The following is a 14,971-nucleotide window of genomic DNA, read 5'->3' as shown; positions in this document are numbered from 1 at the left end:
CTCATTGAATGGTTTTTAGAAGTTGCTTCACGTTCTTAAAAAATATATCTACATGTTTCTTCTTCAGCTTCTTACTTGAGGAAATCAACCATATCTGAGTTGAGAGATTTTGTCCCTTGTTTGGAGGTGTAAAATCTCAACCCTACTCTCAAGAAAATCATATCGCATGTCGGTGACAGTAAAGATGACAAACTAGGGTCTGTTAGAGAATATTCTATAAATGTTATATGAATCTATCTCAAAAAATTGGACACGAAACACTAAAACTAAGTATTCATGAATCTATCTTAATTTTTGAAGCAGGTTCATGAAACATCTACCAATTGTTCCATTTACCAAATGGTTCCTTGAGATTTTGGATCACAGAATGTTCGTTTAGCTCAATAATTTAACATTCATAAACGAGATCTGACGAAAATAACACCATGAGGAAGATTGGTGTGTACAAATGAATAGCAAGCCGGGCCATATTAAATGTCTTTCTTTACCTAAAAGCCTGTCGTAGTCTCAAAAACCGTAACTTGGCCGCTTAGAAGAATGCCTCGTTCAAAATGTTTTTCTGGGGTTTGCGTCGGAATCAAACGCATGACGGTGGCCGAACTAGCGGCGAGGAATGGGTCAAGCTCCAGCCTGGCGAGTCGAGTGGGTCCCGTCCGGGAGGTGAAAAAAGCGAGCCTTCTTGGATCTTACGGTCCAAGTTTTCTTGCGTTCTTCACAAGGCAGGTCGAGACGCCGTGGACAACTTTTTCCCGTGCCGGTTATTTCGGACGCGAAGACGAAAACAAATGGGGGAACTAAAGCGGACGTTCTATGGAGAGACACGTTGTTCGGTCGACATTAGTCCCGGGCCCATCCCGCAGAAATGGGACCCTCGTGGCGTGAGGAAATTTCTCCAACAACCGTGAAACTTTGGCTTTCTGTAATAGACCCCGCTTAAACAAATTACAACAGAATTGCCACTGCCGTCAATTTTTAAGTATGTAAAGTGTAAGACGAAAGAAGGGGTTTCAATTCTTCTTGACCGAGCATTGGGATAATTCTCTCACTCTTCGAAAATATAAGTATCATATTTAAGAGTTTGGAAAAGTGTGATTTTTTCATTCCCATAATTTGCACTCATGTTCTTACCATCTTAAAAAGAATATTTTAAAACTGGTTTTTTTAAGTGCAGCCGCTCAAATTTCGCCCATGATTCAGTAACCCAGTTTAGCTGATGAAACTGCTCATGGTGATCCAGACAATCAAATTACCAATCATTGAATTGGTGAGTGTTGATTACAGCAGAGTTCAATCAAACTATTAAAATAAATGAAAAAATCAATCGAAACCAAACGTAAATTAGTTAAAAGGTCGGTAGATATTTAATTGGTGAGAGTGTTGATTACTGCAGAGTTCAATCAAACTATTAAAATAAATGAAAAAATCAGTTGAAACCAAACATAAATTAGTTAAAGGTCGGTAGATTAATAGTCCATTGAATTTGAGTTTCCTGGTAAATGAACTATGTCCGACTTTACCTTGTTTATGAAGTTTCTGGCGAAACTGGGGACAAGCAAGTGCAAATGGTTGCACGAGAATGGCGTTTATGTAAATTTCATCGGACGTAGGGTTACCTACATGGGTGGCAAGTGGAGAAGAAGGCGGAGCCCGAGTTTTCCGTCCACCTTCCTCCGTTTGAACGGCGGGGAGGCGGTGCAGTCAGACACGCGAATTCTCCTCGCCCTTCAAAAGATTCTCCCCGAATCTTCTCTCCAGTTCCGCCGGCTACGCGCCTATAAGAGGGAGCGGCTGTGACTGCTCCCTCTTGGTCGACGCAAGGAAATCGAAGCTCCCCATTTTCCGAACACCAAAGAAAAAGGCGTTAGCAAGAGAGCTGCCGAACATGGTGGCAACTAGAGTGCTCCGTTCTTGCAGGACGGTGCAGATGGATCTGTCCCCTGCATCCGCTTCCCCCTCGTCCGCCCACTCCATGCTCAGGTTTCCGGTGAGAGCGTCGGGCTTGGACGGGAGGAACTCAGGAAAGTGCGCCACGGGAGGTGACTCCAAGAGGACGATGGTCCGGGCAGTAGTTTCCGACGCGGTGGTCGTCCACCGGAGGGCCGCGGAAAAGGGAGCGGTGGATCTGCGCGAGTTGCTGTCGGATGTGGTGGCTGCCGTCGAGGCCTTGAAGCTGGGTTTCGGGGGGAAGTCCTGGAAGTTAAAAGTTCAGAAGGCAATCGAAAAGGTAGCTCCTCCCTCCCTCCCAATCTCTGTCTCTCCCCCTTCCCTCTCTCTCTCTCTCTCTCTCTCTCTCTCTCTCTCTCTCTCTCTCGCTCGCTCGCTCTGACTGTGCTGTTGGTTTCTACGCAGTTCATCCTTGACTTCAGATTCGGCACGCTTATCGCCGTAGTGGGTTCTCTCTTGGGTTCCATACTGTGCTTTGCTGAGGTAACTGTTCTTTCAATGGCTTCTGTAACTTCTGATCAGATTCGTGTTCTTATTCTTCCATGGGGAGGGCTTATTTTAAATGAGAAGGCCATGCGACACATCTGAATCGTTAGGATAAATGAAATATTTATTGTTTTTCCAGGGTTGCAATATAATAGCTCGGACATCGATGGAATACTTCCACGCTATGTGGCAAAGAACGGATCAAGCGCAGACGGTGTTGAAGCTTATGGAAGCCATAGGTACTTTGCACTTCCTTCAATGGACATAGAGAAGTTCAGGCAACGAGGATCCTAGCGTTGCTTTCTTCCAGACCGGACCAGGTGCTATAAAAGCTTAGGCTCGACCCGTGACTCGGACCAGCTTTTATAGCACGAGGCCGAGTTCATACAAGCCTGGCCCGGCTCAAACCTGGACCATGCAGCCCTGCCGTTAAATTTCTGAAACTCTAGCAGCTTTGTCATTTTGTAAGATTTTACGCTCACAAGGGTCCTTTGGCCCCGCAGATATGTTCCTCGTTGGGACTGCCATGCTCGTCTTCGGAATGGCTTTGTACAATTACTTCATACGTCCACGACATCTCAAGCAGAGTGAAGATCTGCAGCCTAATTCTAACCTGCTTGGACTTTTCCACCTCAAGGTCGCTCTCTCTCTCTCTCTCTCTCTCTCTCTCACACACACACACACACAAAGACACATGCACACGTGCATGCCTGCATGCAAAAGCAAACTGTGTCTAAGAATGTATGCAGGCTAAGAATGAGGTCTAACCAATGGTTTTTTGGTTCATCCAGAGCCAGCCTCAATGGGTGGAGATGGGTTCACTAACAGAGATTAAGACAAAGATCGGACACGCTGTGGTGATGATATTGCACGTGGGGATTCTGGAGAAGTTTCAAAATGTGACAATAGCCAACGCGATGGACCTGACATGCTTTGCAGGAGCAATTCTTGTTTCTTCCGCTTGTGTATTCCTTCTTTCGAGGCTTGCGGTTCAAGGAGACAAGTCCGGAAGGTAGTCGTGGTCAAGTAGAGAGATGAGATAAGTCCGGGATGTAGTCGTGGTCGAGTGGAGAGATGAAGCTTCCCATTATACGTGGTTATTTTCATTCTTTTTCACACATTCTTTGTAGCTCATACATCATACTGCATGACGCTCTCCTCCTCTACGGAGGCATGTAACTACAATTTTACAGAGGCTTGTTACCACGATTATTTGTAGTCCATACTGGAGAAGCATGTATACAACTATACATACGTGTAAATTTTATTCTTCTCATAAAGCAGATTGCCAACGTACACTTTCATAAGCTGGAGCATCAATGAACGAACCGTCGCTTTATCTTCCTTTTTTCCTCTTCTTCTGATTCATGCATCCTAAATGGGTACCAAATCGCAGGAAAATGAATTTAGAAAAATCGGTAAATCAACGTTCAGTTCTACTTCCTACTAAAACGATCTATCGTGAAAGAAAGTACTCAAGTTATAGTTAATACACAAAGTATGCTTACTCTTTCACAAGAGTGCCGAATGTCTTCAGGCTTTACTTTCCCTAGCATTCCTGTAAAGTTCATCAACGATATCCTGCAAAAGATGAATTAAGAAGTTATTGGCTGTCACAAGAGAAAGTTCGATCCACATTGACAATAGACGAGTGGGCTGATTATCTCCAATGGTGTTGCTTGCCTGAGTGGGGCACTGGACCTATTCAGTTTTAAGTATCAGATTTTCCTAGCTCGCTGGATAAACAATCCCGTGAAGCAAAACAAAGCAAAAGGAGAAAAGGAACCAGAATGAGAGGATGATAACAATTGAGAACAAGCCAAACAGCTAAGACACCTAATGACATTTCCATGTGAAGTGGAAGACGCACACGGAGCAGAAGCTCTGGGAACACTCAAGCAAATAAATTAAGTGCAAAAGAAACTAAGAAAGACTGATATTTCTATCTGCTATCCATCACTTGCAAAACAGAGAAACAGAAAACGGAAGTACCTTGTAATACTTGAGCAGCTGCTGCCTCTTTAATTTGAAAGTTGGGGTTATCAGATCCCTCTCCATGTCAAATGGTCTTGGTTCCAAATGAACTGCCTTTAGCAGTTCGAAGCCCCTAAGCTATGGGAACAGCATGAAAAATAAGCTCATTGGCCATGAAAAATAATCCCACTTCTTTAACAGGCTGCACATGAGCTTATTAACTTCCACTGTATGTAGCACTGACCTTGTTTGCCTGGCCGGTATTGTTAAGCTCACCTAGGACGTACATCTTTGCTTTCGGGTTTTGGCATAAAAAATTGTAGTCTAATCTCTCGCCATGGGTTGTTGCCCAATGCTCGAGCACTTCCTTGTTGGGGACAGCCACTGCGATCAGGAAGGATTCAAAACTGTTTCCATAGACCCATATCTGTCAAATGTGAAATGTGTTTAAACTTTAAACGTAGTGTGGCCAAAGATGAATAAGGTGTAAAGAATTAACAAACACTGAATAGTGAGTCAAGAAAAGTCAGACATGGTGGTACCAGGGCAGAATTATTTTACTGTACAGTCAAGCAACTGAATTGTTACCGATGAAATTGCAGGACAGCCGCTATAAATGTTCTCAACATTTTCCACGGATATATATTCTCCTTGGGACAGCTTAAATATGTTCTTTTTCCTGTCTATGATTCTCATTGTACCATTGGGTTGCCATTCACCAATGTCACCTGCAAGTTTCGGAAAAATTCCCTAAACAATTTCAAAGCCCACAGAAGAAAAAGATGTACTAGGATGTCCACATGAAAATTCTTAATTTCTGGTAAAATATTTTGTTGCTGTGTCTTGAATGCAACCTAAAATCACAATTACAAAGTAAAATATCTCCATTCAGAAAGCTAGAACTTGACAAGAAATTGAATTGTTTCTAAATGACCTTGACAATGTAAAATACTTTTCTGATGCAAATCAAGCCATGTCCTTGAATTGCAGTAGCAAAGATACCTGTGTGTAACCATCCATCTATGAGGACATCTTCTGTGAGGTCCTTGCGCTTATGATAACCAGAGAATAAGGTTGCACCCCTCAAGCATATTTCTCCAGCTGGCTTGGTTGAAAGTGCATCATATCCCATATCAGGTACTGATTCTAGTCTTGCTTCAACAGCTGTCATTGGCACTCCTATTGTGCCAATCATGTAGAACTCATTTGTTAGGGATGAAAAACATCCCGCACAACTTTCAGTCAGGCCTGTTAATTAGAATTAAATCAGTTGAAGAATCTAAGTTTCCTGTTTGACATTACAGGCTCGAACTTCCCCATTAAGGTTTAAAGCATGTGAGATTCGAACAGAAATATAGAAAAAGTGAATTTGGAATAATGTGCAGCAAATTCTTATAAATGTTGATACTAGCCTCGATGAAAACATAATAACTTGGTCATTGGTTCATGATTTCAGCAACGAAACATTTATGTCATTTGCCTAAAGAAGCTTTAGTACCATCAGGCAATTAAAGAGACTGAACATAAGATTGTGGAGCATTCATCCAAGGTCTTGCAACTCATTTTAAGGGAAAATAGTTATTACTTCTACAAGTACAAAATGTCTTTGGGGTAACATACCATATCCTTGAACCAAGACGCTGCAAGTTGTGACCCTCAAAAATTCTTCAACATGTGCTGGTAGTGGTGCAGCTCCAGACAAAATGAGGCGCACTTGACCCCCCAACACTTGTTTAATCTATGCAAATAGCAGATGAATAGAAATAAGAATATGCTTCAAAAGAAAATGCATAAACCAAACAAGAGGTACATACTAACTTTGCTAAAGATGAGCTTATCAAAAAGGGGTGCTGCTTGATTCTGCTTTAGGCCCATCCTTAATTGATTGAGCTTGCTGTTTATCACGCATCAATTACATCATTCATTGTGATGATAGAGACGGACGAATTAAGTTAAGTAAGAGCCATAATAATAATAAATGGCCATGTAGAAAGCATACTAGTTATAAGCAAAATCAAACAATGCCTTCTTCAGAGCTCCTCCTGAAGAAACTTTTTCATTTATACCTGCAGATGCAATGAGAAGCAAAACAGAAACGTGAAGTATTCCATAAACAACATACATAAAAAATAACAAAAAAAGCAAAAAATATTATTAGTACCTGAATATATGCGATCAAAGACTCTAGGAACACCACAGAATAGTGTTGGCTTAAGCTCTTGACAATCATTTAACAAATACCGAACATCCTGGAATATGAGAGGTATAAACTAGTTGATATCTACCATGTATAAAACAGTGAATTTTCAGAAGATAAAATGGAATATGTCAGAAGTTTCTGTACCCCTTGCCAAAATCCTATTGATGCACCTTTGGAGATGCAATAATTCTCAAAAACTTGGTCAAAAACATGAGCTAGTGGAAGGAACGAGAGATAGGAATCAGACTCTTGCACCTGCAGATATTGGTAAGGTAATCAATCTGCATATACAGTGGGACATAACCAGAGACTTCAAATTGAGATAGTTTGTCAGCAAATACAACCAATCCTCAGGGTTGCTTTCAACATAGCCAGAGACTTCAACTGAGCTTTTACTAGAATTTAGTATATCCTCCTCAGTTGGAAAACAGATGATGAAGGCAATCCCATACAGAGGTCCAAAGCGGACAAATAGAAAGCTCTATTTATACATCTATTTGAAGAACAAGCAGAAAAATACCTGAAGTTTATCTTTGCCAAACTTCCTTTTAGTGATTTATCTAGTTCAATTTTGTCAGAGCAGTGGCCAGCGGGCAACACGAGGATACATTTACTGCTAGAACTAACTAATATTTAGGAAAGAAGCAGCAATATATCTATGGTTGTGCTTGGTGCTGGAGACCCCCGAAAAATGCAAAAATTACTATCTTCCATAACCCAGAAAGTTAGAAATGTCCCTTTTGAACTTTCAACAGTTTTTCAGATCTACCCTGTAAACCTGAACATGCAAGTCATATATCAACACTACTCATCTCTCTTTATTTTTCCATATCCCCAATTACAAACTGTAATTTCCTTTTGATTCATGGTCAACTCTATTTAGGGGTTTGGGGATCATTCATTAGCCAAGAGTTTATTCATGAGGTACATTTGAATGAACAGTTGTGCAATAGTTTGCATTGCCTCTCTCGGTGTTGTGCTTCTTACTCTCCTTACAAGCAGCAAGTTCAATGAGTACCACTTGCAGTCAATGCCTCAATGGCTGTTATGCTCCTCAAAGAGGTCTCAAAGCATATGATAATTATGGAGTCTATACAAAGAGAAGCACAAGAGGAACCCCAGCTATAACATAGTCAGATGCTGTGGAAGATGTGAACAGAGAAAGAAAAAACAAGCTTGTGCAACAGTCATTCAGTACATTGGCTTACGGTAAGTTCTTTCTACTAGTAGTTAAATACAGCACAGTCCTTCCAAAAAAATTATGATGCTACATCTTTTTTTTTTGGGTCATCACCATCACAGATGCATTTTGGGTGAAGCCAGTTGAAAAGGAGATGCATCCAAATGTATAAACCATGGTTTAATGCTTACCCCTTCATCAGTCTTTTGAAGCATAGTGTCCATACAATGGACCTCAGCTAACATTGCTCTGTTGGTTAAAAGGACACCCTTTGGGTCTCCGGTGGTTCCACTCGTGTACATTATTGTGCAGATATCATCTTTCCTCTTATGGGGAAGATCATATTCTTCATTTCCCTGCAACAAATATTAACAGAATGTCCCTTTTTTACATGAAAAAGACAAAGATTTACTTAATGATGATCTCTTACTGAAAATTATGCCAGTTTTTTAATATAAGAAGCATTGTTTATTTCAAAATGTGCTTGAACTAAGTATGGATAGTATGCTCAATCTGTTATTTCATTTTCCTATCAAAACAAAAGGGACTTGTTTGCAGTGTGTTTGTGGATGTAGAAAATTTGCCATAAAAACATATTTATCACAATTAAACTTCATGACAACTGAAGGCTATAACATGAAAGCCCTCTAAAGGAAATATATTCTTAAAGCAGTAAAAGCTAAACAGTTGACTAGGAAGTTAGCATGAGCCAAGTTTCAATTTTTCAGCTTCTATATGGATTAAACTAATGCCCATGAGATCCAAGCAGCTTCCTTCAATGTTCAACACTTTTGATGCTTAATCCAATTAGAAAGAAGAAAATTGGAAATCCACATCTAGCTGGAAATTGATCATGTGCTCGCATACAAATATTTCACCATAACTCATCCCCTAACAAGTGCTTTTGACTTTCAAATGGTTCCTGTTTATTTAGAATGAAATGATGGTTAATGAGTTCTAGAATGAAATGATGATGATAGAGTTCTAATCTTGTCCAGTTACATTACAGAGGGATTTGTTTTCAGAGTTATGACTAACTAAAAAATGAATAATTGATATTAAAATATCATGGGAGAACCATATGAGAATGATATGCATTGACAAACTACCATGAAAAAGTAGCTAACGGCATGTCAAACTCATAGTTTCACATGGTAATACTAAATATTTTTGGTGGGCATCAGAATTCAAGATCCTACCAGCAAAATAAATTCCTCCCAAGAATAACATGAGACTCCAACTTGTTCAGCTTCCTTTTTATGTTCACTTTGAATCTTGCCAAAGCTGACTACAGCTGAATATGGTAATCCAAGATTTAGATCTCATATACGGCAACAGCTAAGTTCAAGCAGTCAAAACACGAAGCACGGTACTTCAATGATACATACTTTTAAGGTATGCCGCACATTTTGGAAGACATTGAAGAATCTGCACAGAAGGTTGTCAAACCAGAAAAAGGTCAGCGGAAAGAAGCTTGAAAAACAAGGCAAACTGAAAGAAAAAGAACAACCAAAGAAATGAAAAATAGCCCATAGAGTCAGTTTTTAACGCATGCACAATGTCACAAGAGGCAAACATGACGAAGGATATTCTGTGAGTGCATAAAGAACAAATTAACAGATTAATTGCCTGTCATTCAATAAGGAATGCAAAGATCATTTAGATGATACTCTATAGTCTATATTATTGTAATTTGAACATAGAAGGCTCAAAATTTTTAGATTCAATATCTTTCTACACTCGTTCCAGCCTGCAGCTCCAAATATGTTTGCTTTTTTTTTTTAATCTATCATAGACAGTAGAATTAAAAAAATATCTTCATGATGTTGTTTTAAAGAAGATTATATCACCACCAAAAGTGTTGTGCTTTATACCCAGAAAGTGTTTAAGTGTACATAATGGCTGACAGAATGATGTTAACTAAGGAATTTAATGGCCAAAATCTATATATACAGGCCAAACTCAAGAAGTTATTGCTATATCCAACGTCATTTATCTTAATCAAGGGAACATGTGAATCTTTATGATATGGATTTAAGTTGGCCGTGCAAGAATTCTAAGTACCACTTTCTCTTTTCTTTAAGAAGATGAGCTGCACAATCCAGAGGCCACAGAGCAAACATAACTACATCTTCACTCAAGTAGGAGGAAAATGCAAATTAGCAATTGAGTAATAGATTTCATGCATAAGATGTCTAGTAGTCTCAAGCACATAATGTTATTTGGTTGAACAGATCAGTGGTGGGCGTCGGGCCGGCCCGGCCCGGCCCGGTTCGGCCTGTTTAAGTTTTAAAAAATATATTTTTTTATTTTTTATTTTAATAATATATATTTATTATTATTAAATATATTTTATATTAAAAAATTATTTTATGATTAAAATTTGTTTTTTATTTTTAAACGGGCCAGCCCAGGCCGAGACCCGGGCTATCGGGCTGGGCCCGGGCAGCCCGGCCCGATGCCCACCCTTAGAACAGATAGAACCTTGAAACAACAGTGCAAGGAGAGAACAAAATAGACAAGATGAACTATATAAATGACAATTCATAACCTTCAAACAAGATAAGAAAGAAGAATAGGGTGAACATACAACTTGTATCTTGTTTTCTTGGATAAATGCAATTGAAACCTCAGCATGGTTAATTATAAACTCGATTGCATTAGCACCTGCCAGTCATAACCAGAATAATGATCAGATACCTTAGTTGAAGATTCAGACATTCAAGAATGGGAATCATGATTTGTTATCACCCTTTTACGTAAATGCAACCTTTGATGATTGCTGCCGGTTATTTTGAAGACCTCATCAATAAAACAGGAAGCATGCAACTCTGGTAGAAGAAAATTAGTTCGGAAATGAAAAAACCCAAATTTTTTTTGAAATGTCTGACCCTCCCATGTGCATTTATTTAATAAGTTCATGAATAAGTAACAACTTTAGCTTCATACTGAAGATACCTCTAGAGTCTCCAAGATGCTCGCTTCAAGACCAAAAGGTACTTCGGCTACAGTTTAGATACTTAACTTCCCTCTCTCAAAGTAACATCTGTTGATCTAATAAATTCCTCATAATTACAGAAATTTATGTAGCTCGATGGATAGACTATGCATTTTGCCGAGTTAAGCTAAATTGAGCAACAGTGAAAATTAAAGAATCTGACAGCCCTGAATCCCCATTTTTGAGACCTTTCTGATGCAACGAAATTAATACTCAGCTAAAAGCCTAACGTTTTGGAAAGCTGGAAGAAAAACAAAAATATGCATCTAGTCTTTCCGTGGAAACAAAACAAAAAACATATACTTAGTCTTTCCGTGGAAACAAAACAAAAAACATATACTTAATTTTAGTTATGTCCATGTGATTTAAATAAAGCAAGATGCAGCATGGTCCCTCACCAAGGCTGTCATATAAAGGCACATAGTAGATCCCGTGGCTGTTACAAGCCTGACAAAAAAAGCAAACGTTAAATCAGTTAAAAAATATGGAAAAAGAAGAATAGAAAATAAGCCCCTTTCCAACGTTCGATCAGAAATCACATGTTCAGTAACTTCATGCTGCATGTCTCAGTCGTATGCATCGTAAGTTTTCGGAAATTTTTATAGGATTTATTCATATCTATCCAAGCCTTATTTGCCACTCACTGACCTATTCATTCCCGACTGATATCAATCTAGAGGTTCATCCATCCGACCATTTCAAATTACAGCGGCTAAATTTGTTAAACGAAAAATTTCTTTCTTGTAATCCAGCGATCTTTTTACAGTTATTGCTGAACATGGTTAAGAAAACAGAAGCTTGGGTTTGTGTTAAAAGTACATATGCATTTGCTAGGAATGGATTGATCAACCACGCGTAGGCTGGAATGAATTTGTCACTTGCTTATAAGTCAGGGATGAGTTTGAAAAAGAACCCCCGTTTACCAATTACGAGTCCCAGCTGACTTGGAATACCACGTTAGAATAGACGAGAGCTTACCTCCATCGTTATAATCCATTCCGGGCAGTTGATACCATAAATGCCACAAGAAGCTCCCTGGACAAAAAACAAAAAAGCGGAAACTGATTCAATCAGCTGGTTTTAAGCAAGCTGTAAACAAAGCAGTATGATTTACAAACAGAAACAACTAAACGTTCACTATTACTAACTAAATGCTCAGAAATTGCATTAACATCTCTAGTCCCACTTCATGAGAAAACAAGGCATCCTGGACTAAAGAATGAGAACTTTTGGTTATATATATATATATATATATATACATCAGCCATTGCCAAAAACGCAAACAGATCGAGTTTTATGATTTGGAATTCAAGGAAGTACAGAGAAGAAATTTATATGCTTCAGTATAACACTCACTGGTCCAACGTTGCATCTTCTGATGGCAGAACCAAGTCGAATAGATTGGTCATACACCTCTCCATACGTTCTCCATGCGTACGCACCAGCCTATAATAGCACAAAGGAAGTTGTCGAAGTGAAGAAGCACGTGAAAGGGAATACAAGAAAGACCATGTCCCCCAAAAAAAAAAAAAAAACCATGCCTTCCCATTCAGTATTTGGCGATGACCAAGCATTCGATTCTCGGGACTTCTTTTTGCCGACTGACTGCAAGATTAAAAATTTAGTGTAAGGGGAAAACACTCACATGGTGAAAAATAAATACCTCTAGATTATGATGCTTTAAAGGCAAAACGAGAGGCCACGGTTACGAGTTACGATCCTTGTAAAGCGTGTAATTCGGATTTCAAAATAAGTTTATTGTAAATGGCCATGGGTTATTAGATTTTTTGGTTCATAAAATCGATTTAGATATTAGACGCCAAGTTTTCTAACCATATAGTTTTTTTAATGATTTATGGCTGGAATTATGGAAAACAACTTTAATTCTGAAAAATGACTTTAAATAGTTTCTTCTCTTGATTGTTTGAGATGGGATGGGAGATGTTTCGAAGAGAGCAAACAATTTCAAATAATTGGAAACCCCAAATAGTCGGAAGACAACCTTCTCATAACTCTATGTGAGGCATGGTTTTCTATTCTTTAAGCAAAGAAAAGAGTGCTCCACTCTCACCCGGCCGTGAGCCATGGCAGTAGAACAAAATTTATGAAAGGTGGTAGGTAATATGATTTTTTTGGTAAAGTTAAGTTTGTAGCAGTAAACTCCACCTGGTTTTCTTGGGCAATTCTGTCGAACCGAATGGACGGCACACAGATTAGACCTGGCGACTGATCTCAATATTTTCAAAATTTTATATTTTAATTAAATTTATATGTATTTTATTTAGTCACCCACACCCACTTAAGTACATTAATTAAGAAATAATAAGGAAATAATCTAAACAAGATTATTCACTTTTATGTATCATAAGGCACTTATAAGTGTTGGATTAAACCAAAATTCCATGTTTCTCATAACTTGATGACATGGGCGCCAGGGACACCCGTCCACGTCCCTCAAACACGCGCTATATTCTCCGGATCGAGCATTGCCAAAACTGTTCGGGACGGATAGAAACAGTACTCAGGTCGAGTACACGACAGCTTTCCTTTTCATATAGGAAATACAGCCGTTTGTTACGAGTTCCGCCTTCCGTCATTAGCAGCCGTCTGGCTACATAGACTAAGGACAGAGTAAGTGCTTGCGTCCCTTCTTCGTTGTTGCCGCAGGCCTTGCTTCGCGCACATTTGTTTGTCGAGCTCTGTAATCGACGTTAATGAAAAAGAAAAAAGTCGAACCAAAAAAGATGACAACTTTCACGCTCTAGGAGAGAAACCTATTAAGCGCCAGAGAACCAGATCATGATGTCAACTCAATTCAGCGCACATGAACACCATTCGGCAGAAAAGAGAAGGAGAAAGAGAGTAAGGGATGGGTGAAACTTGAAATGGAGGCGGAAGAAAAGCAATGGTCGGATCGATGTGCACCTGAAATAGTCCCAGGGGCAGTCGACTCCCTCGGGAGGCTCGAGCAGCCCGTCCTTGGAGTAGATGTTCCTGTAGGTGGGGCCGACGGACGGCCGGCCGTCCGCTGCCGGCCTTCCTTCTTCCACCTTGAGGAGGTACGACGCCATTGCCTATCTCAGAACGGAGAGAGAGAGAGGAACAGAAACGGGGGTGGAGGTAGAGGTGGTGGTAGTGCTTCTGCAATAAATTGGTGAAGGGGTGGAGCTGGTGCAAGGCCATTTATGGTGCATGAGCCTCCCTCCCTCCTCACCGGTGGAGGCGCATTAAAGAGAAAACAGAAAGAAAAAGAAAGTGCCAAATTACCGGAACAGACTCGCATTCTTTGTTTTGGCCTTTATCCTCTTTGTACACAGAACGGTTAAAAATCCGTCCGGGTGGAGGTGATTATCTTACCATTTCCCGGTGAAGTTCCAAGGCCTTGGACTTACTTGGCCTCGTGTATTAGCGATGGTAGCACCTTCAACTTAAGATATATGAAATTGAAATGACACAATAAGATAATCATGTGTAGCTTCAAAAGTATAATGAAATGCTATTAACATTGGTGTATATGGGCATCAACATCATCATATATTCATGTGTAGCTTCAATTATCGCCATCATATGATATTCATGTATAGCTTCAAACTATCATGACAAATGTTATTAGTATTAACGGTGTGTATGGCCATCCTTAGATATTCATGCATAGCTTCAAAACATCGTCATGAGTGTTATTAGTATTCGTGTATATGGGCATCCTCAGATATTCGTGTACAGCTTCAAAACATCGTGACGACTGTTATTAATATTGGTGTCTATGGGCATGGGATGATAAGAAATAATATTATGTAAGTATTAGTCGTTACAGCCTCGTGTTTGCATCAAAAGAATAATTGTTATCGTATAATAACCTGGTATTGATTCAAAAGCATCGGCCTTATGATCCCTTTTCTCAAAGATTTTGGCACAACACGGAATCCCATCGATCCTGATGCAAAAACTCTTGTTTCGTAAACAGCTATCCTATAATTTGTTTAACGCTACAAAAAAAAAATGTATGCCGTAAGTGAAGGATTGGCTTTTAATTTAATTTCGTGGTTTTTTTTTTTTTTTTGTTCTAAGGAATTTGTTTATTATATATGTGTTTAGCTGATCCAAATCCAACCGCTTAGCAACATTAGAATTCTCTTACCTGTCCCCGGGTGAGTATGAAAGTTTTTTATTTTGCAACTTTTAGCTACTT

The 14,971-nt window shown here is 39.4% G+C and overlaps 2 protein-coding genes across 2 annotated transcripts; one reads left to right on the top strand and one right to left on the bottom strand.

Annotated features, from left to right (window-relative positions):
• The first annotated feature begins 1,669 nt into the window (after nucleotides 1–1,669).
• LOC116252894 (uncharacterized) lies at nucleotides 1,670–3,651 on the top strand. Its single transcript, XM_031627506.2, has 5 exons — nucleotides 1,670–2,224; nucleotides 2,350–2,427; nucleotides 2,570–2,669; nucleotides 2,934–3,067; nucleotides 3,222–3,651. Exons 1-5 carry the CDS (start codon nucleotides 1,883–1,885, stop codon nucleotides 3,444–3,446), a joined length of 879 nt encoding a protein of 292 aa, XP_031483366.1. The 5' UTR covers nucleotides 1,670–1,882; the 3' UTR covers nucleotides 3,447–3,651.
• Nucleotides 3,498–13,944, bottom strand: LOC116252893 (probable CoA ligase CCL6). The gene is made up of 20 exons (XM_031627505.2): nucleotides 13,708–13,944; nucleotides 12,324–12,387; nucleotides 12,139–12,228; nucleotides 11,761–11,817; nucleotides 11,181–11,229; nucleotides 10,375–10,451; nucleotides 9,173–9,212; nucleotides 8,984–9,078; nucleotides 7,976–8,140; nucleotides 6,749–6,859; nucleotides 6,566–6,653; nucleotides 6,404–6,470; nucleotides 6,223–6,298; nucleotides 6,025–6,142; nucleotides 5,407–5,652; nucleotides 4,993–5,132; nucleotides 4,649–4,831; nucleotides 4,423–4,542; nucleotides 3,939–4,011; nucleotides 3,498–3,804 (listed from the first exon to the last, which is right to left on the bottom strand). Exons 1-19 carry the CDS (start codon nucleotides 13,851–13,853, stop codon nucleotides 3,964–3,966), a joined length of 1,980 nt encoding a protein of 659 aa, XP_031483365.1. The 5' UTR covers nucleotides 13,854–13,944; the 3' UTR covers nucleotides 3,498–3,804; nucleotides 3,939–3,963.
• Between the last annotated feature and the right edge of the window lie 1,027 nt (nucleotides 13,945–14,971).

The sequence above is a fragment of the Nymphaea colorata genome, chromosome 4, assembly GCF_008831285.2.
Source record: "Nymphaea colorata isolate Beijing-Zhang1983 chromosome 4, ASM883128v2, whole genome shotgun sequence".
Lineage (NCBI taxonomy): Eukaryota > Viridiplantae > Streptophyta > Magnoliopsida > Nymphaeales > Nymphaeaceae > Nymphaea > Nymphaea colorata.
This window is presented reverse-complemented; position numbering and strand designations above follow the sequence as displayed.

Coding starts and splice junctions, on each gene's coding strand:
- LOC116252893 (XM_031627505.2), bottom strand. CDS start 13,853: ATGGCGTCGTACCTCCTCAAGGTGGAAGAAGGAAGGCCGGCAGCGGAC. Junction 9,079..9,172: donor ATGTGCGGCATACCTTAAAA/GTATGTATCATT, acceptor TACCATATTCAG/CTGTAGTCAGCTTTGGCAAG. Junction 6,143..6,222: donor ATAAGCTCATCTTTAGCAAA/GTTAGTATGTAC, acceptor CTATTTGCATAG/ATTAAACAAGTGTTGGGGGG.
- LOC116252894 (XM_031627506.2), top strand. CDS start 1,883: ATGGTGGCAACTAGAGTGCTCCGTTCTTGCAGGACGGTGCAGATGGAT. Junction 2,428..2,569: donor CCATACTGTGCTTTGCTGAG/GTAACTGTTCTT, acceptor TTGTTTTTCCAG/GGTTGCAATATAATAGCTCG. Junction 3,068..3,221: donor TTGGACTTTTCCACCTCAAG/GTCGCTCTCTCT, acceptor TGGTTCATCCAG/AGCCAGCCTCAATGGGTGGA.